Source organism: Pseudophryne corroboree, chromosome 7 (assembly GCF_028390025.1).
Source record: "Pseudophryne corroboree isolate aPseCor3 chromosome 7, aPseCor3.hap2, whole genome shotgun sequence".
In the NCBI taxonomy this organism is placed as follows: domain Eukaryota; kingdom Metazoa; phylum Chordata; class Amphibia; order Anura; family Myobatrachidae; genus Pseudophryne; species Pseudophryne corroboree.
Genome location: NC_086450.1, coordinates 506,075,758 through 506,099,752, shown reverse-complemented (window position 1 = coordinate 506,099,752; position 23,995 = coordinate 506,075,758). Strand labels below are relative to the sequence as shown.

General features: G+C 46.9%; 1 protein-coding gene across 5 annotated transcripts in view; it reads right to left on the bottom strand.

Annotated features, from left to right (window-relative positions):
- Window positions 1-1,339: 1,339 nt before the first annotated feature.
- The window catches only part of LOC134945847 (uncharacterized), an 87,473-nt gene continuing 64,817 nt past the window's right edge, over window positions 1,340-23,995 (bottom strand). For all 5 annotated transcript variants that reach the window (XM_063935377.1, XM_063935374.1, XM_063935375.1 and 2 more), the window contains one exon: window positions 1,340-2,969. In XM_063935377.1, coding sequence (XP_063791447.1) covers window positions 2,938-2,969 — 32 coding nt within the window. In that variant the 3' untranslated portion in view covers window positions 1,340-2,937. The remainder of the gene's footprint in view (window positions 2,970-23,995) is intronic.

Below are 23,995 nucleotides of genomic sequence, written 5' to 3'. Positions count from 1 at the left end.
TATATACAGGGTGTAGCTACCATAGGTGCAGGCAGTGCAGCTGCTATGGGGCCCAGAGCTGAGAGGGGCCACCTTCCCTGTCACAGTTACATGTGTTATATACATTTTTCGCCACTGGGTAGTACGTAGGGGTCCTTTCAAACTTTTTCCTTGGGGCCTGCAATATATCTAGGTATGCCCCTGGACTTGCTCATTGTAGTGTGGTATAAAATGAACTGGAGGGCATTTTCATGTTATATAATATGAACCGGGGCACTATAATGAGGCACAATATGAACAAGGAGCACTGTATATCATAATGTGAATTGGGGGTACTGTGCGGCATGGGTGTAGTACTGGTGACCGGCGGTCTCCTGACCGACGGTCACCTTACCGACGCCGGGATCCCGGCAGCATACCGACGCCGGGTTTCCGGCGGGGAGGGGCGAGTGCAGCAAGCACCTTGCGGGCTCGCTGTGCACGCCACGCTGCGGGCTCGGTGGCGACCTGCGGTCGCCACGGGTTCTATTCCCACTCTATGGGTGTCGTGGACACCCACGAGTGGAAATAGTCCATGTTGGTCGGCATGCCGACCATCGGGATCGTGAGCCGTCGGGCTCACGGAGGAGGTCATGTGACTGTCGGTCAGCTGACCGGCGGTCACATGAATACCACCCGTGCGGCATAATGTGTACTGGCAACTCTGAAATGTGACATAGGGGGAACTTAGGCACTACTACGATTCATAAAAGAAACTAGGGCACTACTATGGGGCATAACAGTAAATAAGGTGCTACTATGGTTCAGAAAATGAACTAGGGCACTTGTATAGGGCATAAAATGAATAACTGCTGCGGAAAAGTATCTCTCTAGAAGCATTGGGACGGGGGCACCTTCAAAATGTTGATATGGGGCCCACAAAGTTCCGGCTATACCCTGTGTGTGCCCGTAGCTTACATGGGTCATACACTAAATCCTAGACATTAGATATTTAAAATATCCCATAATCTATCAAGTTACCTATGTTTGTGAATGGTACTAGTAACTGTGTTATATAGGACAACTAGTAGTTTATTCTTTGAGGCATTTGGCTGAATCCCAGGCACCACAGCTAGGGAGTAATCCCTGCCGGTGGTGCACTGGTGCAGACGCAAAGTGAAAGCATGGTCTTCCTGAGAGCATAATGACTGTACTCAGCAAATGAGCTGCAATTCAAATCTGTTGCACCTACTGTAAGGTCACGGTGACTACTCTGCTAGCACTCCTCCTGGTCAGAATGAGATATTACAGGTATGTAACACCAAACCGAGACATAAACGAAGACAAAAAACAATAAAATAAAAGTGAGACATACAGTATATACTGCAGTTAATAAATGTTTTATTATAAAATAATTGGTACAGTATAAACAGTAAATAACAAGGTACTTTGTGAAATACACTGAACAGTATAGACAGAACATAACAAATTTCTATATTGTAAGCTCTCACAGGCAGGTACTCTTTACTAGAATTATGTACCGTACAGTACATCGTATATCCTATGCAGATTATTACAATGTATACTTTATAGTAAGGGGTCTTCATTATCCCTTAATTTATACAAAAGTACAGTAAGTGAAAATTACAATTTTCCCTTACTTTTGGAGAAAGTAAGTACCAGGGCCATTCATTACAAATGGAGCACAGAGGATATGAGGGATATCTCCTGGTTACCTTTCAGTCCCGGTCTGGTCTGCCGTCCCCATACAATAGTATGGGAACCTAAATTCATCAAACTCAAAAAATACAAAATTCTCTGAATTTGACAGCGGAAACCTTCACCACCTTCAGAAGATGTTCATACCGACCCCCACGAAGAAGGTCCTTTCAGTCCCGATGTCTCTTTTTGGATGCCTTCGTAGAATGCAGGTTTCTTCAAATGCATGCAAGAACCCAGTTCTCGTATGCATACTAAGGGGGATAGTCAATTAGCCGCAGGGTATACCCGTTATCCATTTTCTTGTGGACTGTACCTCTCAGCTGTTCAGTCCAACATCGGGCATTCATGCACAGGGTAATCCCCGCTAATTGAATTAGTCTAGCATGGCAATTAGCCGTGGGGATTACTAATTGAATATCCCCCTAACACTGGTACAGACTTCACAGTGGTATCATTCATTGCTACCGAAGTAGCAGCGTCAGAGATCGCGGGGAGAGATGATGCTCTGATCAGCTGTCCCCACACCAGAGCAAAGCGGAATTGTTCCCGTGTTTTAGTATCCAACTCGCAGTGAGTTGGATACTACTGTAAATTAGCACTGCTGACTGTCAGTGCTTAATGAACAAACCCAGAAATGGGCACAATACACCATTGTATTTGCTAGCAGTTACTTTACATTGCATACAGTATCTCCTTCCTAGACAATGTCTGCTTGCTACAAACAGATATTCATAGGGTTATATCACTACTATTATAAAAATGTACAATTGTGAGCGCACAGTAATAAACAAGGTGGAGCATTTACACAGAAAGTGGCTAGGGGGCGCTGCAGGCCAGATTACACTCTATGGGAGCCTGAGACTCAGACAAGACATCTACTGCAGGATACACAGTCTGTCTGTAAATTACTGTAATCTTCTGTGTTTCTCTACTGATGGACACAAGTCAAGACAATTATTCCATAGAAATAAAGATTTAAGAAAATTATGTCCTTTTACAAAAATTATATGAAATCAATAATGATAATCTTATTATTAGTGGGTAATATTGTGTTAAGGTGGAAATCATGGTGAAACAACGTAAGTGCTGTCTGAATAGTGGAGAACGGGTTTAGGGCCTTTAATTACAAAGGATTAAATGTGAAAGATATTGGGGGGAAGATTCTAAACTGAACTTCCAGAATGTGTCACATGATTCCACAGACGTCGCAGGTACAGGTGATATAACAAGGTGACTGTACAGTAAGTCTTCGAAGATTTACTCAGTTTCCATATCTTCATCTTGTTGCCCTATAGATACAGAGAACAGGGTTACATATCTGTGACATGTCAGATTTATTGGCAGTTATAGTCTAGTACTAACCTGTCAAAGTCAGAAAAATATCATGATGCACACTGCCATATTTGCACCTCATACGTGTCCCCGCTGCGCATGCGTACGCTCTGCCGTGCATGCGCATACTCGCTGTTGCGTGCACCCGCAGGCGCACGGTATGCGCATTTACGGTAGAGTTTATGTGCACCTAGCGTGTGACTCGATCGTTACATATTTTTACCATATAATGTATTTTGTAGATTATGGTCCCTTTGATAGAATCTGAAAGTTTAGTTAATATAGCATGTTCACAGACAAAGAGATCCCTCTTTGTTTGATACGAAGGGTCAGACAGAGGTTATACAGTGGTGTTTAGTATCCATCGGAAGAGTATTTAATTAGCAATATTCCGGTGTTGGTTTGAAGCTGATTAATCGCTCGTGCGAATAGTTATGGACATAAGAAGTTTATGGACTTTTACTATATTTGCACTTTATTATCCATGCGGCGGGAAACCTAGTTTCCCACCCACCTGAGCAGTTGGAAATAGTCACAGCCCACCTGTATGAATCAACCTATGACCTTTTGTTATAATGCGAAGACGAATTCCTGTGTCCAATGAACAATAAGAATATAGGGACCATTGTACTGTATTGTGTGTAGGGTATAAAAGGACAAGCCGACCTGATCCAGCTCTCTATTCTCTTCAACGGTTCTCATCACTGATAATCGGGAGCTGGATATCCAGGAGGCGCATGCGATTGTTTCCCCTTGTGCGTAAGTTTCTCCGCAATCATATTGTCTTTATTGTTGTTGTGAGCCATATCTCTCTCTCTCTTCTCCCCTTTTCCCTCTCTTTTCCTCTTAAAGTGTTATTGTGCTGTTATTGTATTTCATGTGTAGTTATCTGGTTAGTTAGTCTATGTTATATTGGTAGTGTATGACTTGTATTGTATTATTCTTTTGCAAATAGAATGTTCATATAAGGTGTTAGAACCTAAGATCGGTATCTGTGTATTTCTTATATTTCTAAGTATTCTCAGAGCGTCGGAGACGCTCGTACAGCTTTCAAGGTAATAAGGTTACACTGTGTTACATTTACATCCTATCACTGCACCAAGGTTTACTGCATAAATACATTGTTCATGGTATAGTTATAAAGGTTTAACACTGTGAGCGTCTGCGCCGCTTGTGATCTCCTCGTGGTCCCGAGCGTCCGCTACGCTAATAGCGTATCATTACGGTAATCGGCAGCCTATAGCGTGCCTGCCTGTGATCTCTTGGCCGTGAGCGAACGTGACGCTTGAGCGTCTCGACTACGGCTAAGCGATTGTTACGCAACGTGCGTACCCTTACGGTATTCCATACGTCAATAGCGTACTGTGTTCTTCGACCTTTTAAAGGGTTTTAAGTAAGATAAATATTAGGCTTTATCAATTGGCGGCTCGTCCGTCCTTCACATATCTGTACTAGGTAATTTCAGCAGACATTATCCATCAGCAAAGGACGGGAGGTCATATTCCTCGTAGTGCTGTCCGGATAAGCGTCTGCTTCGCTTAGTAAAGGGTGCTGAAGGAATCCGGAACCAGAGGTAAGAACAACACGCTAGTGTCTTTTAAAACTGTTTACTTCTGTCTTGCGTACGCACGCACGCATATATCTGCATTTCTTTTCATTCGTGTATTTTCATATCACTCTCCTGTTTGCCATTTCACAATTGTTAACGGGCTAAGAAAGATTTGTTGCTATCAGTAGTTAAAGAGTAAAAGTCATACATTTAAGGGGTAATTTGTAAAGCACGCACACAGCTTTGCCTAAAGATACAAGGAGAGATCTGTGTGGTGCTCGGTAGATGATCGAGAATCACCTACATTGATAAACGTGTTAATTGTGTTACGGTGGATATCTGCCTTGCGTACACGTGTCTCTAACAAAAGGCTGAGACTCGCGTACGCAACCCAAAGGCCGACGCACGCAGCGTATATTACGCAACGGAGCGTCCGGGTACGCCCACGTAACTCAAATCACACGATAGTGTTATTTTAACAGGCGAAAAGGTGGCAACGCGATAAATAGCGCAAGTCGATTTTAGTGTCCGAAATTTAAGCTAATAGATCCTTCTCCAATTTACGACTCATCTGGTCTAAAGGAAAGAAATTTCTGCGCAGAAATAGAAAGAAATAGAAACAAAAGTAAAAGTGTACATGTGGTGAGTGAGTGCAATTATATAAGTTTCTACAATTTTTGGGATTGAACCACAGGAAATCATCGAGTTCTCGTGAAGTACATACGTGTAAGTGACATGCATGGTGGCTTGGGAGGCATCCCTTGTTAAACATATAAAGAGCATTAGAGTGTAGCAGACCAGGAGGTCATACTGTAGCAGACCAGGAGGTCTTATAACAGACCAGGAGGTCTAGGTACAGCAGACAAAGAAGTCCGCTATAAGAGACAAGTAGCCCAACACCAGGAAGGGTTGGTGCGGAACCCATATAGGCCATAAAGCTCAGGCTGAAGGAATTCGCAGCTGCTAAATTTCGATTCCACAGGTCGCTCCGCACATAAGATTAGTTGCTTATGTGCTGAACGATTGTACCGCACGTAATTGTGTGCATTAGTTAGTAATCTGACCCAGTACCATTTGCGTACGGAAGGGGTCATAAACGCTATTTGTACATTCTAACGTGATTTGTGTAAGTTTTTTATTTTAAGGGAGGTTCGCTAGTCACTCAGGAACTATCCAACAACCGATACTTGCTGGGAACTGGTAGGTCCAACACGCCCCAGTAAATAAAGGTTCACAGGGGCCCTAGGTTGGGTACAACAGCTCTGGATACAGTGATTGCAGTACTGGCCAACGTGGGCGAGGAGTGAGTGGAGTACTCGGTAAACTTCGCCGCCGGCCTGCCCCGGACATCTTGGTTTTTGTAAGGGTTCACTGAAGACCCTGATTAAGGTCAGAGGTAGTAAAAGCAACACCTGCAAGTTATGGGGGCCAGTTGTTCAGGTAGGGGGCGATCAACCTTGGTTCGGGTTGATTTAGTAAACCGACCAATCGGGTCGGCAAGGTATGTAATGTGTGAAAAATACGGTTCTCACACAGAAGTTTTATGTGATGAATGGGAAAGAATGACTGTACATGACGGGGAGAAGTTCCCAAGAGTAGGCAGCTTTAGCCCAGATGTGTTACAAAATCTAAGGAGAAGGATAGGTCTCATTAAATCAGCAAAGAGACGGATCAAACATTATGACTATTTAAAATTGTGGCAACAGGAAAGTGAAATGCAAAGAAGTTTAACTGACATATCTGACGCTCATCTTGGGAGGAGAGACATGGCAATGGAGAGGATTATGGTTGCGGAGAAAGGCACAATGTTGTACGATAAAAATGCACTTAGTAACTGTATTAAGAATGAAAGTGTAAAATGTAATAATGTTTATGAAAATGAAAGTGTAAAAATTACAAATGTTAACCCGTGCAAGTCGCACCCCATGTCAAACTTCTCTCAGGAATACAAACAAGAAAGTGAGCCCAGCACGATGTCGGCACCTCTTCCAGCAGCCATCACACAAGACATCCAGGTGGACGCGACCAAATCGGTAAAGGCAATAATCAAACCCCCAAACAGAGGGTCAGGTGAGGTCGTGTCCACAGGTACGTACAATGTTTTATATCACGCACAAACAAATGTGCCCCATATTGTAAGACCAACACAAGATGATGTAGTTGAACTTGATCCTGTCAGGATGAACACAATCCCCAATGGGAAGACTGACGATCAGGGAATCATTCCCGTCAAGGACAGTGCAATGCGCTGTCTCTGGTCCCGGACCGAATTAAGATCAATTATGTCTGAATTTCCTGATCCTAGGAAAAATCTAGTCGCATGTCAAAGGTTTATTAAAGAACTAGGAAACGCCACAGAACCCACCAACAAAGATTGGCGGACAGTGCTGAGGGCATGTTTGCCCTCCAGTGTTGACCCTGCGAAATTTATTACTGATTGTCAATTAGACACAGAAGTACCTCAAACGGAGGAACACAATCAGGAATGTATTAAACAGATTAACCGACAGTTGGAAGTATATTTCCCTGCCGTTGTCAAGTGGAATGAAATTTTCTCCATAAGACAAAACGAAGGGGAAAGTATTTCTAATTATTTCAATCGAGCACTGCAAGTAATGGCTAGAAACACTGGGATCACAGACATCAAAACTAATGCACAGCATAGAGAAATAGCGGTTAAGGTATTAATGAATGGTTTAAAGGAGGTATTGAGAACTAGGATACAGACCACCAACCCAAACTGGAGAAATATCTCGGTGGCTGCATTAAAAGAGGCCCGCTATTGATCATGATCAGAATATTACCAGATACAGGGAGTCACAAAGTTATAAGTTAATGGCCGCAAGTATACAGGCCCTAACCACAAGACCACTCCAGCATAAGCCCCAAACCCCTGCGAGAAATTCAAATGTGGAAGTCTGTTACAATTGTCATAAAAAGGGACACTTTGCAAGAGATTGCAGATCAAGAGAAATACAAAAGTCATATCAACCCCCTAGACAACAACATAACCATGATATCCAAGGAATCAGGGAAGTACAGGGAAAGCGGTTGATGGTGATGAGCATCCAAGCGTTTGAGGAGGCATCAAATCAACCAAAACCTCAGATCACTGACACTTGGAAGAAGCCCAGGGTTTGTTATCTTTGTAAAAGAGAAGGGCATTATGCCAGTAACTGTAACAGCCCACATAAAGTCAGACCCCCTAGACCACGACATGAAAAATGAAATTGTAATCAGGTACCACATATGTAAAATTTTGAGTTACACCTATAAGTTGCAATCAGGAAAGGTGATCATTAGGACTGATGGTAAGCCTGAGGTTATAGTTAATAAATTGGGAGGTCATTCCCTGAAGACACAGGAATGACCGGGTGAAACGTTGTAAATGTATCTGTTAAATGTTTTTTTCTCTCCCCATCTCTGACGATTATTGGTAGAACTCAAACATTGCATATCTACTTGGTCTTTGCAGAAGTCTACCAAACCCCAGCATGACCTACCCACATCAATGTATCCTGGCCAGATACAAAGGGTGGAGTATGGAGGTGCTGGTGGGAGGGACTGCGCAAGGAAACCATTGGACATGTAGATATGACAGCCTGATGAACAAAGTTTTTTTTTAAATGTTTGAAAAATGTTTTTTTTCCCCTGTTGTTGTTTATTGTTGATTTATGTGATATATACATATATGAACGGTTCTCTCTCTCTTGTTGTTTTTTTCCTCTCCCTCTTCTTTCTCATGTTTTCATGTTTTAAAGATGGTGTGTCACACATCAGTTAGACAAATGGTAATACAAGATTTTTGCTCCTTACAGAAAGATCGCTGATTTGGAAGGAATATTGTATCACCAGAGTGTTCGGTTGGAAGACTGAGAGACAGCACCTTTGAGATGACAGCAGAACAAGAAGAACAACAAGACTAGAGAACTAATTATCGTAACAAGTTTCTCTCCCCCCCTCAAAATGTTTTCCTGTACCCCCATTACAAATTTCTCCTTTTTTCCTCCTGTAAGATGGACTTGCCCCAAGAGACTGTGATACGGATTTTCCTGTTGACCATGATGTTGACCAGAGCAGTCTGTTCCGGCGAGAGTACCATGGAGGTCGAGAAAGGATCCAGAAAGGTTCCGATGACCGAGACGGAGGTGTAAATTTCCAATAGCAACACAATCACCAAGCAAAGGCGAGTACCGGAAACGATCTAGCAGCCATGTTATTTGTAAACATTGTGAAGGATTGTTAGCTGAAAAGAGAACTGTATCTGTAGACTCTGTGACAATGTAGTTGAGGATGGGTGTATCAAGAAATGTCAGTCCTGTTTTAATATTCACATGGACCGGCATCCATTGAGTGACTATCACTCCTTAGTGGGTAAAGTACAAAATCAGACAGACTGTTGGGTATGCTCTCAAGTACCTCAAGGCCATAGCAAATCAGGGCTAGTACCATTTCCTTTAACGATAGGGGAGGTACTTGAGTTAAGTGGTGGGAGGCCGGTGGACAAGAGGTTTAGTATCTCTAGTCCTCCTAGTTTAAAGCTCCACCAATACCATGTGGATAGGTCTTTAGTGTGCTATAACATTTCCAATCCCCGAAAGCCGGGAAATTGGGAAGTGTCATGGAATAACAAGACATTGACATTCTCACATAGAGCAGACGAATTGCCAACAGATACAGAACTTATACGCCACATAGCCGGTAGTGGAAAATCTTTCCGATATAGGTACACCCTAGGAAGTAAGACCATGAAAGTGGGAGAGGTATCACCAGGATACTGTGCACATATCGTACAAACCGATACGTGTATTAAACAAGATGGGAGAATTAGGGCTAGGAAATTTCATATGGAAAATGTGTAATATGGTTATGTCCTACTCCGTCCCATATGTTCTCCCCGATGATACATATTTCATATGTGGGAGGAAGGCGTATAAGTGGCTTGCCCCAAACTCAGAAGGATTGTATTATATTGGAAAAGTACTGCCTGAAGTAATGACTGTACAGCATACAAAAATGAAAGATATTCACCGTGTTGCCCAAGCTCCTTATACTCATACTCATTACGAGCACATCGTTAAACGTCATCTAATAGAAAGAACAGAGCATCCGGCCTCTGACATGATCCATGAATCCACCGGGATTCAGGTTCTACTCGCGTTAGACATCACTCGCACCGCCAGAGGAGTGTTGAACTATAAATACATATCAGCGCTTGCAAATTTATTAGACAATATCACTGAAATGTATGACGACACTTTTAGGTATACTGGAAGGGAGCTCCAAGCTTATAAAACAGAACTGGTTCAGCATAGGATGGTTCTTAATTATCTCACAGCAGTGACAGGCGGATATTGTGTCACACTGGCAACGCAGTACGGCGTAAAATGCTGCACTTATATTACGAATAGCACCGATAACCCGGTCGAGGTCATAGACCAAAAGATGGACGACATTCTCCAATTAAAGTGGGAATTTCGCAGGAGACATAATCTCACCCTTGCTGCTGTGGGTAATGAGCTGACCGGTTGGGTGTCATGGTTGAACCCGCGAAATTGGTTCTATGGTTTAGGAGAATGGGCTCAAGTAGTCATAATGGATGGAGGGAAGTTTCTTCTATGTATCCTGGGTGTTGTCATATCGATTGGTTTGATATTTAGATGCGTTCAGGCATTAACGAAGTGTAAACAAAGTACTAAAGTAATGAGTCTAAGGAGTGAGAACATTATAATTCCAATGGATTTGATTTATGACCCAACTACAGAGACAATGATGTGATGAAAATGCGATTCTACGGTCCGTTTCTTTCACCTGTTTCTCGTTTTTTTCCAAGGTAAAAAGACCCGCTTGGAAGAGGAATTTGACGACCTTGTATACAGACAACAGATGGACTAAAGAAGAAGTTTGACAACCTTGTACACAGACAAACAGATGGACTATGCCATAGACCCCCAGTTTCCCTAGAAATTTTAAATTTACGCTAGCCCAACTTTTTTTTGTAAGTCTATGGACATTGACAAGGCTTTTTGCATGCCGTTAATAGCAAAAGCCCAAAGGAGACTTCAGACAAGACTTCAGACAAGACTTAAACCAACAAATGTATATTAAACTCACATAGTTTATCAATGCATTTACCATAAGTGTTCTTTATCTTCATCTCTACAACCTTCAGGTAATGACACACATAGACGATAGGGAATACAGGCACAGATATCAGCACTCACATATCCCCCCCCACTCATGTATCATCAACTAAAATGTGCTCCCCCATTTTGTTGCAACTAAAAGCCGAAAAGAGCTCGGTAAAGTTTGACAGCCCGTCCACAGACCCTTAATATGGGATAAGAAGGAATTCAAATGTATACTTCGCAATACCTCGAAGCTTGATTTAAAACACGTACGGCACGATGATACATGACCCTCCAAACATGGACTCATACACACATGCTTCTGCTATCTCACTAGGGCATACCCTTTTCTCACCTTCTCCTCTCCTCCCCTACCCAACCATAGAAATATTTACACATGACATATATATATTTTTCTCGTTTTGAAATGTTTTAGAAAGTGGCAGTTATTGGTGACTGCCAAAGGGTGGACTGTCAAAGTCAGAAAAATATCATGATGCACACTGCCATATTTGCACCTCATACGTGTCCCCGCTGCGCATGCGTACGCTCTCCCGTGCATGCGCATACTCGCTGTTGCGTGCACCCGCAGGCGCACGGTATGCGCATTTACGGTAGAGTTTATGTGCGCCTAGCGTGCGACTCGATCGTTACATATTTTTACCATATAATGTATTTTGTAGATTATGGTCCCTTTGATAGAATCTGAAAGTTTAGTTAATATAGCATGTTCACAGACAAAGAGATCCCTCTTTGTTTGATACGAAGGGTCAGACAGAGGTTATACAGTGGTGTTTAGTATCCATCGGAAGAGTATTTAATTAGCAATATTCCGGTGTTGGTTTGAAGCTGATTAATCGCTCGTGCGAATAGTTATGGACATAAGAAGTTTATGGACTTTTACTATATTTGCACTTTATTATCCATGCGGCGGGAAACCTAGTTTCCCACCCACCTGAGCAGTTGGAAATAGTCACAGCCCACCTGTATGAATCAACCTATGACCTTTTGTTATAATGCGAAGACGAATTCCTGTGACCAATGAACAATAAGAATATAGGGACCATTGTACTGTATTGTGTGTAGGGTATAAAAGGACAAGCCGACCTGATCCAGCTCTCTATTCTCTTCAACGGTTCTCATCACTGATAATCGGGAGCTCGATATCCAGGAGGCGCATGCGATTGTTTCCCCTTGTGCGTAAGTTTCTCCGCAATCATATCGTCTTTATTGTTGTTGTGAGCCATATCTCTCTCTCTCTTCTCCCCTTTTCCCTCTCTTTTCCTCTTAAAGTGTTATTGTGCTGTTATTGTATTTCATGTGTAGTTATCTGGTTAGTTAGTCTATGTTATATTGGTAGTGTATGACTTGTATTGTATTATTCTTTTGCAAATAGAATGTTCATATAAGGTGTTAGAACCTAAGATCGGTATCTGTGTATTTCTTATATTTCTAAGTATTCTCAGAGCATCGGAGACGCTCGTACAGCTTTCAAGGTAATAAGGTTACACTGTGTTACATTTACATCCTATCACTGCACCAAGGTTTACTGCATAAATACATTGTTCATGGTATAGTTATAAAGGTTTAACACTGTGAGCGTCTGCGCCGCTTGTGATCTCCTCGTGGTCCCGAGCGTCCGCTACGCTAATAGCGTATCATTACGGTAATCGGCAGCCTATAGCGTGCCTGCCTGTGATCTCTTGGCCGTAAGCGAACGTGACGCTTGAGCGTCTCGACTACGGCTAAGCGATTGTTACGCAACGTGCGTACCCTTACAGTATTCCATGCGTCAATAGCGTACTGTGTTCTTCGACCTTTTAAAGGGTTTTAAGTAAGATAAATATTAGGCTTTATCAAACCATAGAACCAGCAGCAACAAACTCAAAAGGGAGAAGATGTATCAGGAAGCAACCAATCAGCTTCCAGCTGTGATTTGTGTAGCACAGCCTTTGAAATGACAGTTAGACAATGATTGGGTGCTTTGCGCTACTGCTCCACTTTATCTTTCTCCAAGGCTTGAAACATCTTCCCATAGGGCTTATATACAATTACACATACGTTTGCTTTCATGCATTGCTCATTAAAAGAAAAAAAACCTATATGCATATACTGTACATACAGATTTTTGCAAATCGTCAACACGGTCAAGCATATACTGAGAATACAGTAGTAAGCAGGGGCGCTGAGAAGAAGGGGAGCAGGTAATTTCCCAGGCCTGGTCTTTTTGGAGGGACTTAGGTCAGCTGCTAAGGGACTGTGCTGAGGAGGGCAAAGGACCCCCTTTGTGGCCATTGGCACCCCATTCTCATTGAAGGTGCACCACACACACACACACACACATAATGATATATATAAAATTATTATTACTAGCAGTTATTTATATAGCGCACACATATTCCGCAGCGCTGTACAGAGAATATTTGCCCATTCACATCAGTCCCTGCCCCAGTGGAGCTTACAATCTATATTCCCTATCACTTGTACACGCACACACATTCATGCTAGGGTTAATTTTGTTAGGAGCCAATTAACCTACCAGTATATTTTTGGATTGTGGGAGGAAACCGGAGTACCCGGAGGAAACCTACGCAAGTACAGGGAGAATATATAAACTCCACACAGTTGGGGCAACGGTGGGAATCGAATCCATGACCTCAGTGCTGTGAGGCAGTGGTGTAACCATTACACCATCCGTACTGCCCGTGTGTGTGTGTGTGTGTGTGTGTGTGTGCGTGCGTGTGTATTAGAGATGAGCGGGTTCGGTTTCTTTGAATCCGAACCCGCACGAACTTCACTTTTTTTTTCACGGGTCCGAGCGACTCGGATCTTCCCGCCTTGCTCGGTTAACCCGAGCGCGCCCGAACGTCATCATGACGCTGTCGGATTCTCGCGAGACTCGGATTCTATATAAGGAGCCGCGCGTCGCCGCCATTTTCACACGTGCATTGAGATTGATAGGGAGAGGACGTGGCTGGCGTCCTCTCCATTAGAATAGATTAGAAGAGAGAGAGATTGTGCAGACAGAGTTTACCACAGTGACCAGTGCAGTTGTTGTTAAGTTAACTTTTATTTAATATATCCGTTCTCTGCTATATCCGTTCTCTGCCTGAAAAAAACGATACACAGCAGTCACACAGTGTGACTCAGCCTGTGTGCACTCAGCTCAGCCCAGTGTGCTGCACATCAATGTATAAAAGCTTATAATAATTGTGGGGGAGACTGGGGAGCACTGCAGGTTGTTATAGCAGGAGCCGAGCCAGGAGTACATAATATTATATTAATTTAAAATTAAACAGTGCACACTTTTGCTGCAGGAGTGCCACTGCCAGTGTGACTAGTGGTGACCAGTGCCTGACCACCAGTATAGTAGTATATTGTTGTATACTATCTCTTTATCAACCAGTCTATATTAGCAGCAGACACAGTACAGTGCGGTAGTTCACGGCTGTGGCTACCTCTGTGTCGGCAGTCGGCACTCGGCAGGCAGTCCGTCCATCCATAATTGTATAATTATATACCACCTAACCGTGGTATTTTTTTTTCTTTCTTTATACCGTCGTCATAGTCATACTAGTTGTTACGAGTATACTACTATCTCTTTATCAACCAGTGTACAGTGCGGTAGTTCACGGCTGTGGCTACCTCTGTGTCGGCAGTCGGCAGGCAGTCCGTCCATCCATAATTGTATTATTATAATATATACCACCTAACCGTGTTTTTTTTTTCATTCTTTATACCGTCATAGTGTCATACTAGTTGTTACGAGTATACTACTATCTCTTTATCAACCAGTGTACAGTGCGGTAGTTCACGGCTGTGGCTACCTCTGTGTCGGCAGTCGGCAGGCAGTCCGTCCATCCATAATTGTATTATAATATATACCACCTAACCGTGGTTTTTTTTTCATTCTTTATACCGTCATAGTCAGTCATACTAGTTGTTACGAGTATACTACTATCTCTTTATCAACCAGTGTACAGTGCGGTAGTTCACGGCTGTGGCTACCTCTGTGTCGGCACTCGGCAGGCAGTCCGTCCATCCATAATTGTATTATAATATATACCACCTAACCGTGGTTTTTTTTTCATTCTTTATACCGTCATAGTGTCATACTAGTTGTTACGAGTATACTACTATCTCTTTATCAACCAGTGTACAGTGCGGTAGTTCACGGCTGTGGCTACCTCTGTGTCGGCAGTCGGCAGGCAGTCCGTCCATCCATAATTGTATTATAATATATACCACCTAACCGTGGTTTTTTTTTCATTCTTTATACCGTCATAGTGTCATACTAGTTGTTACGAGTATACTACTATCTCTTTATCAACCAGTGTACAGTGCGGTAGTTCACGGCTGTGGCTACCTCTGTGTCGGCAGTCGGCAGGCAGTCCGTCCATCCATAATTGTATTATAATATATACCACCTAACCGTGGTTTTTTTTTCATTCTTTATACCGTCATAGTCAGTCATACTAGTTGTTACGAGTATACTACTATCTCTTTATCAACCAGTGTACAGTGCGGTAGTTCACGGCTGTGGCTACCTCTGTGTCGGAACTCGGCAGGCAGTCCGTCCATCCATAATTGTATTACAATATATACCACCTAACCGTGGTTTTTTTTTCATTCTTTATACCGTCATAGTCAGTCATACTAGTTGTTACGAGTATACTACTATCTCTTTATCAACCAGTGTACAGTGCGGTAGTTCACGGCTGTGGCTACCTCTGTGTCGGAACTCGGCAGGCAGTCCGTCCATCCATAATTGTATTATTATAATATATACCACCTAACCGTGGTTTTTTTATACCACCTAACCGTGGCAGTCCGTCCATAATTGTATACTAGTATCCAATCCATCCATCTCCATTGTTTACCTGAGGTGCCTTTTAGTTCTGCCTATAAAATATGGAGAACAAAAAAGTTGAGGTTCCAAAATTAGGGAAAGATCAAGATCCACTTCCACCTCGTGCTGAAGCTGCTGCCACTAGTCATGGCCGAGACGATGAAATGCCAGCAACGTCGTCTGCCAAGGCCGATGCCCAATGTCATAGTACAGAGCATGTCAAATCCAAAACACCAAATATCAGAAAAAAAAGGACTCCAAAACCTAAAATAAAATTGTCGGAGGAGAAGCGTAAACTTGCCAATATGCCATTTACCACACGGAGTGGCAAGGAACGGCTGAGGCCCTGGCCTATGTTCATGGCTAGTGGTTCAGCTTCACATGAGGATGGAAGCACTCAGCCTCTCGCTAGAAAACTGAAAAGACTCAAGCTGGCAAAAGCACCGCAAAGAACTGTGCGTTCTTTGAAATCCCAAATCCACAAGGAGAGTCCAATTGTGTCGGTTGCGATGCCTGACCTTCCCAACACTGGACGTGAAGAGCATGCGCCTTCCACTATTTGCATGCCCCCTGCAAGTGCTGGAAGGAGCACCCGCAGTCCAGTTCCTGATAGTCAGATTGAAGATGTCAGTGTTGAAGTACACCAGGATGAGGAGGATATGGGTGTTGCTGGCGCTGGGGAGGAAATTGACCAGAAGGATTCTGATGGTGAGGTGGTTTGTTTAAGTCAGGCACCCGGGGAGACACCTGTTGTCCGTGGGAGGAATATGGCCGTTGACATGCCAGGTGAAAATACCAAAAAAATCAGCTCTTCGGTGTGGAGGTATTTCACCAGAAATGCGGACAACAGGTGTCAAGCCGTGTGTTCCCTTTGTCAAGCTGTAATAAGTAGGGGTAAGGACGTTAACCACCTCGGAACATCCTCCCTTATACGTCACCTGCAGCGCATTCATAATAAGTCAGTGACAAGTTCAAAAACTTTGGGTGACAGCGGAAGCAGTCCACTGACCAGTAAATCCCTTCCTCTTGTAACCAAGCTCACGCAAACCACCCCACCAACTCCCTCAGTGTCAATTTCCTCCTTCCCCAGGAATGCCAATAGTCCTGCAGGCCATGTCACTGGCAAGTCTGACGAGTCCTCTCCTGCCTGGGATTACTCCGATGCATCCTTGCGTGTAACGCCTACTGCTGCTGGCGCTGCTGTTGTTGCCGCTGGGAGTCGATGGTCATCCCAGAGGGGAAGTCGTAAGCCCACTTGTACTACTTCCAGTAAGCAATTGACTGTTCAACAGTCCTTTGCGAGGAAGATGAAATATCACAGCAGTCATCCTACTGCAAAGCGGATAACTGAGTCCTTGACAACTATGTTGGTGTTAGACGTGCGTCCGGTATCCGCCGTTAGTTCACAGGGAACTAGACAATTTATTGAGGCAGTGTGCCCCCGTTACCAAATACCATCTAGGTTCCACTTCTCTAGGCAGGCGATACCGAGAATGTACACGGACGTCAGAAAAAGACTCACCAGTGTCCTAAAAAATGCAGTTGTACCCAATGTCCACTTAACCACGGACATGTGGACAAGTGGAGCAGGGCAGGGTCAGGACTATATGACTGTGACAGCCCACTGGGTAGATGTATGGACTCCCGCCGCAAGAACAGCAGCGGCGGCACCAGTAGCAGCATCTCGCAAACGCCAACTCTTTCCTAGGCAGGCTACGCTTTGTATCACCGCTTTCCAGAATACGCACACAGCTGAAAACCTCTTACGGCAACTGAGGAAGATCATCGCGGAATGGCTTACCCCAATTGGACTCTCCTGTGGATTTGTGGCATCGGACAACGCCAGCAATATTGTGTGTGCATTAAATATGGGCAAATTCCAGCACGTCCCATGTTTTGCACATACCTTGAATTTGGTGGTGCAGAATTTTTTAAAAAACGACAGGGGCGTGCAAGAGATGCTGTCGGTGGCCAGAAAAATTGCGGGACACTTTCGGCGTACAGGCACCACGTACAGAAGACTGGAGCACCACCAAAAACTACTGAACCTGCCCTGCCATCATCTGAAGCAAGAAGTGGTAACGAGGTGGAATTCAACCCTCTATATGCTTCAGAGGTTGGAGGAGCAGCAAAAGGCCATTCAAGCCTATACAATTGAGCACGATATAGGAGATGGAATGCACCTGTCTCAAGTGTCAGTGGAGAATGATTTCAACGTTGTGCAAGGTTCTGATGCCCTTTGAACTTGCCACACGTGAAGTCAGTTCAGACACTGCCAGCCTGAGTCAGGTCATTCCCCTCATCAGGCTTTTGCAGAAGAAGCTGGAGGCATTGAAGAAGGAGCTAACACGGAGCGATTCCGCTAGGCATGTGGGACTTGTGGATGCAGCCCTTAATTCGCTTAACAAGGATTCACGGGTGGTCAATCTGTTGAAATCAGAGCACTACATTTTGGCCACCGTGCTCGATCCTAGATTTAAAGCCTACCTTGGATCTCTCTTTCCGGCAGACACAGGTCTGCTGGGGTTGAAAGACCTGCTGGTGACAAAATTGTCAAGTCAAGCGGAACGCGACCTGTCAACATCTCCTCCTTCACATTCTCCCGCAACTGGGGGTGCGAGGAAAAGGCTCAGAATTCCGAGCCCACCCGCTGGCGGTGATGCAGGGCAGTCTGGAGCGACTGCTGATGCTGACATCTGGTCCGGACTGAAGGACCTGACAACGATTACGGACATGTCGTCTACTGTCACTGCATATGATTCTCTCAACATTGATAGAATGGTGGAGGATTATATGAGTGACCGCATCCAAGTAGGCACGTCACACAGTCCGTACTTATACTGGCAGGAAAAAGAGGCAATTTGGAGGCCCTTGCACAAACTGGCTTTATTCTACCTAAGTTGCCCTCCCACAAGTGTGTACTCCGAAAGAGTGTTTAGTGCCGCCGCTCACCTTGTCAGCAATCGGCGTACGAGGTTACATCCAGAAAATGTGGAGAAGATGATGTTCATTAAAATGAATTATAATCAATTCCTCCGCGGAGACATTGACCAGCAGCAATTGCCTCCACAAAGTACACAGGGAGCTGAGATGGTGGATTCCAGTGGGGACGAATTGATAATCTGTGAGGAGGGGGATGTACACGGTGATATATCGGAGGGTGAAGATGAGGTGGACATCTTGCCTCTGTAGAGCCAGTTTGTGCAAGGAGAGATTAATTGCTTCTTTTTTGGGGGGGGTCCAAACCAACCCGTCATATCAGTCACAGTCGTGTGGCAGACCCTGTCACTGAAATGATGGGTTGGTTAAAGTGTGCATGTCCTGTTTTGTTTATACAACATAAGGGTGGGTGGGAGGGCCCAAGGATAATTCCATCTTGCACCTCTTTTTTCTTTTCTTTTTCTTTGCATCATGTGCTGATTGGGGAGGGTTTTTTGGAAGGGACATCCTGCGTGACACTGCAGTGCCACTCCTAGATGGGCCCGGTGTTTGTGTCGGCCACTAGGGTCGCTAATCTTACTCACACAGCTACCTCATTGCGCCTCTTTTTTTCTTTGCGTCATGTGCTGTTTGGGGAGGGTTTTTTGGAAGAGACATCCTGCGTGACACTGCAGTGCCACTCCTAGATGGGCCCGGTGTTTGTGTCGGCCACTAGGGTCGCTAATCTTACTCACACAGTCAGCTACCTCATTGCGCCTCTTTTTTTCTTTGCGTCATGTGCTGTTTGGGGAGGGTTTTTTGGAAGGGCCATCCTGCGTGACACTGCAGTGCCACTCCTAGATGGGCCCGGTGTTTGTGTCGGCCACTAGGGTCGCTTATCTTACTCACACAGCGACCTCGGTGCAAATTTTAGGACTAAAAATAATATTGTGAGGTGTGAGGTATTCAGAATAGACTGAAAATGAGTGTAAATTATGGTTTTTGAGGTTAATAATACTTTGGGATCAAAATGACCCCCAAATTCTATGATTTAAGCTGTTTTTTAGTGTTTTTGGAAAAAAACACCCGAATCCAAAACACACCCGAATCCGACAAAAATAATTCGGTGAGGTTTTGCCAAAACGCGTTCGAACCCAAAACACGGCCGCGGAACCGAACCCAAAACCAAAACACAAAACCCGAAAAATTTCAGGCGCTCATCTCTAGTGTGTATGTATGTATGTATGTATGTATGTATATGTATATATATATATATCTCCTATATATTTGCCTTAATCTGTGACTCTGTGCCTGTAACGCTGGGCGGAGTTACAGTGGTGGGTGGAGTTATTCAAATGAGTCACAGATCTGGGCAAATCTATAGGAGACCAGCAGCAGAAGCAGATGGTATGGCCATGTCACAGGCAGAGGTGATACCTCCCAGCTTTCTTCAGACAGGAGGGGGACACACACACACACACACACACACACACACACACACACACACACAAAACACCACACAGCGAAAAGGGGCGTGACCAACGAAAGGGGCGTGGCTTCACGGGAGGGCACCCATTTTCGTCAGTGAGGGGCCATGCCCAGCGCTCTGTGAGCTGCTGGCATGCCCCCAGGGGCAGATTATGAGTCTGGGGGGCCCAGGGCACTTAAGACAAGGAGCCCTATCTCATTGCTGTGCCTGCTGTGAGATTGGGGGCGTGGCCTAATCGCACCGCGAAGCCACGCCCCCTTATGCAAATTACAGTCATTTTTTTTAAATGGGATTTTGGCCCCTCAGCTAGAGGTAAATCCAGAGGAGGTGGTCACTTCCCCTACACACCTGCACAGGCAGAAGAAAGCAGGGAGACTGCTGCCTCCCTGCAACACCACAGACCTGCCAACACGCAGCAGCCTCCCTGCAACACCACAGACCTGCCAACACGCAGCAGCCTCCCTGCAACACCACAGACCTGCCAACACGCAGCAGCCTCCCTGCAACACCACAGACCTGTCAACACGCAGCAGCCTCCCTGCAACACCACAGACCTGCCAACACGCAGCAGCCTCCCTGCAACACCACAGACCTGCCGACACGCAGCAGCCTCCCTGCAACACCACAGACCTGCCGACACGCAGCAGCCTCCCTGTAACACCACAGACCTGCCAACACGCAGCAGCCTCCCTGCAACACCACAGACCTGCCGACACGCCGCAGCGTCCCTGCAACACCACAGACCTGCCGACACGCAGCAGCGTCCCTGCAACACCACAGACCTGCCAACACGCAGCAGCCTCCCTGCAACACCACAGACCTGCCGACACGCAGCAGCCTCCCTGCAACACCACAGACCTGCCAACACGCAGCAGCCTCCCTGCAACACCACAGACCTGCCAACACGCAGCAGCCTCCCTGCAACACCACAGACCTGACTACACGCAGCAGCCTCCCTGCAACACCACAGACCTGCCGACACGCAGCAGCGTCCCTGCAATACCACAGACCTGCCAACACGCAGCAGCCTACCTGCAATACCACAGACCTGCCAACATGCAGCAGCGTCCCTGCAACACCACAGACCTGCCAACACGCAGCAGCCTCCCTGCAACACCACAGACCTGCCAACACGCAGCAGCCTCCCTGTAACACCACAGACCTGCCGACACGCAGCAGCGTCCCTGCAACACCACAGACCTGCCGACACGCAGCAGCCTCCCTGCAACACCACAGACCTGCCGACACGCAGCAGCCTCCCTGCAACACCACAGACCTGCCGACACGCAGCAGCCTCCCTGCAACACCACAGACCTGCCAACACGCAGCAGCCTCCCTGCAACACCACAGACCTGCCAACACGCAGCAGCCTCCCTGCAACACCACAGACCTGCCGACACACAGCAGCGTCCCTGCAACACCACAGACCTGCCGGCACGCAGCAGCGTCTGCTGACTGTAGCACAATGCTGTTACTGGCAGGACGGGGAGCTTCAGAGCTGGGACAGAGCTACTCCAGCTGGGGGGGCCCCCTAAAACTGTGGGGCCCATGGTACGTACCCCCTGCCCCCCCTTAATCCGGCTCTGCTGCCGGAACCCCCCTTAATCCGTACCCCCTGATGCCCCCTCTCCCTCTGTCTCCACTAAATTCACCGCTGCTCTGCTAAGCAAAACTGAGAGTACTGGAGCTTCCCAACTGCCGCCCCCCCCCCCCCCCCCAATACCACCACCACCGCGGGACACCGTGGCCCGCGGGTGGGACAGCGGGACAGACCCTAAACAATGGGACTGTCCCGCAAAAATCGGGACGGTTGGGAGGTGTGGGGGTGTGTTAGGGGGTATGCCGTACAGACAGACGGGCACCGGCTCACTGTGTGCTTGACCCCCCACATCAGCATACTTAGCAGGGTCTCTCTGGCGCGGAGGAGCGTCACTTTCTGCCACACTCCACGCTTCTTAGCTGCTGTTTTGTGGGGCACCTGCCGCTGTGCAGGTTCCATACTGCCTCTGTTATCTCCAGCCCCGGCAACCCCACCGCTAGCTGCAGTGCTGCCGCCCGCAGTGAGGTGCGCCCAGCTCCTTCACACACTTTAGCTGGCGGGCAGCGCTGCAGAAGTCCGCACTGCTTGCAGGCTCCGACCCCCTCCTCCCTCCAGCCACAGCGTCTCCTGGGGGCTAACCAGTCATTCCCAGTCTCCCCTTACCACAGTGCCCGGCTGCTGCGCGAGGTCTGCGGTGTGTGACTGAGGAGGGGGGGATGGATGCGGACGGGCAGAGGAAGCAGAACTCCAGCCTGAGAGAGTCAGCCATGCCAAGTCTCCACCAGCAGCAGATCCCAACAGGTTGGAGTGTAACAGCAGCAGCCAGCAGCAGTGACTCCGGTAAGACACATCTATCTGTCACCACTGTTCTGTCCCTAATATCAATCTCTCCCATGCCCTGTGTTCTGTCATGTCCCTGTCACCGTTATCCTGGCCCTGTCACCCTTATCCTGGCCCTGTCACCCCTATCCAGGCCCTGTCACCCCTGTGCTTGCCCTGTCAACCCTTTACTGGCCCTGTCACCCCTGTCCTGGTCCTGCCGCCCCTACCATGGCCATGTCACCCCTATCCTGTCCCTGTAATTTCTGTCCTGGCCCTGTTGCCCCTGTTCTGGCCCCGTCACCCCTGTTCTGACCCTGTCACCCATATTCTGACCCTGTCACCCCTGTCCTGGCCCCGTCACCCCTGTCCTGACCCTGTCACCCCTGTCCTGGCCCTGTTACTGCATACCCTCCAACTACCTTTTTGGCAGGTACAGTACCCGTAGCGCCTCCAGACCCCTCCCCAATGCACCACACCTCCGCACCTTCCCCTCTACCACATGCGGCACCCCACCCCTCCCCCACACGCTGTGCCTCAGACCCCCTACACCACCCGCCGCTTCCACTCCTCTGCCCCTCCACCACCCACAGCACCTCCAGACCCCCTCCACCATCCACCCCCCATATATGTCTCCACCCACACCTGCCCCCCCTCCACCCGCAGCATCTGCAGACACCCTCCTCCATCCGCGGTGCCCCCCTCACCCACCCCTTCTCCACCTGCCCCTCCACCACCTGCAGCACCTCCGGACCCTCTTCCCCATCCGCCGCACCACCCGTACCTGCCCCTCCCCTACTCACGGCACCTCCGGACCCCCTACCCCACCCCCGCACCCCCGCCCCTTCCCATCCCACAGCACCTCCAGATCCCTTCACCCATCTGCAACATCCCCGTACCTGCCCCTCTCCCACCCTTGGCACCCCTGCCCTTCCCCCACCGGCAGTGCCTCCGGACCCCATCCCCCATCTGCAGCCCCCACTCCTTTGCCCCTCCCCCACCCGCAGCATCTCCCGACCCTTCCCCATCCGGGCCCCCCCGCTTCCACCCCCCCTCTACCCGCAGCATCTACAGACACCCTCCCACATCCACAGTCCCCCCCGCACCTGCTACATTCTGTACATTGTGCCCTGCAGGTGCTGTTCACGCCGTCGCAAGGGGCTCCGCCTCCTTCACCATCGCACGCCCTTTCATTGTGCAATATTTAACCACTAACAAAGGAATGCAGGTGATACTCCATATAACACAAATATTGAACCCCAGAAAGGCATGCAAGGGTTAAGGGGGCGTAGCCCCTTGCGACGGTGTGAAGAGCGCCCGTAGGGCGCGATGAAGCACCTAGTATATATATATACACATACATACATACATACATACATACATATGCATACACACACGCACACAATTGGTTTGTTGTTATCACTGATTGGTTTGTAGTACTTATAGGCCCTACACACATGCCGATTTGTTTGAAAGATATGAGCGATCTCGTTCATAAATGAACGAGAACTTGTTCATATCTTTCAGTGTGGAGGCTCCAGCGATAAACGATGTGCAGCCCCGCGCTCATTCATCGCTGGTCCCCCGTCGGCTGTGCATGCAGGCCAATATGGACGATCTCGTCCATATTGGCCTGCACTTCAATGGAGCCGCGTGACGGGGGAGTGAAGAAACTTCACTCCCCCTGTCA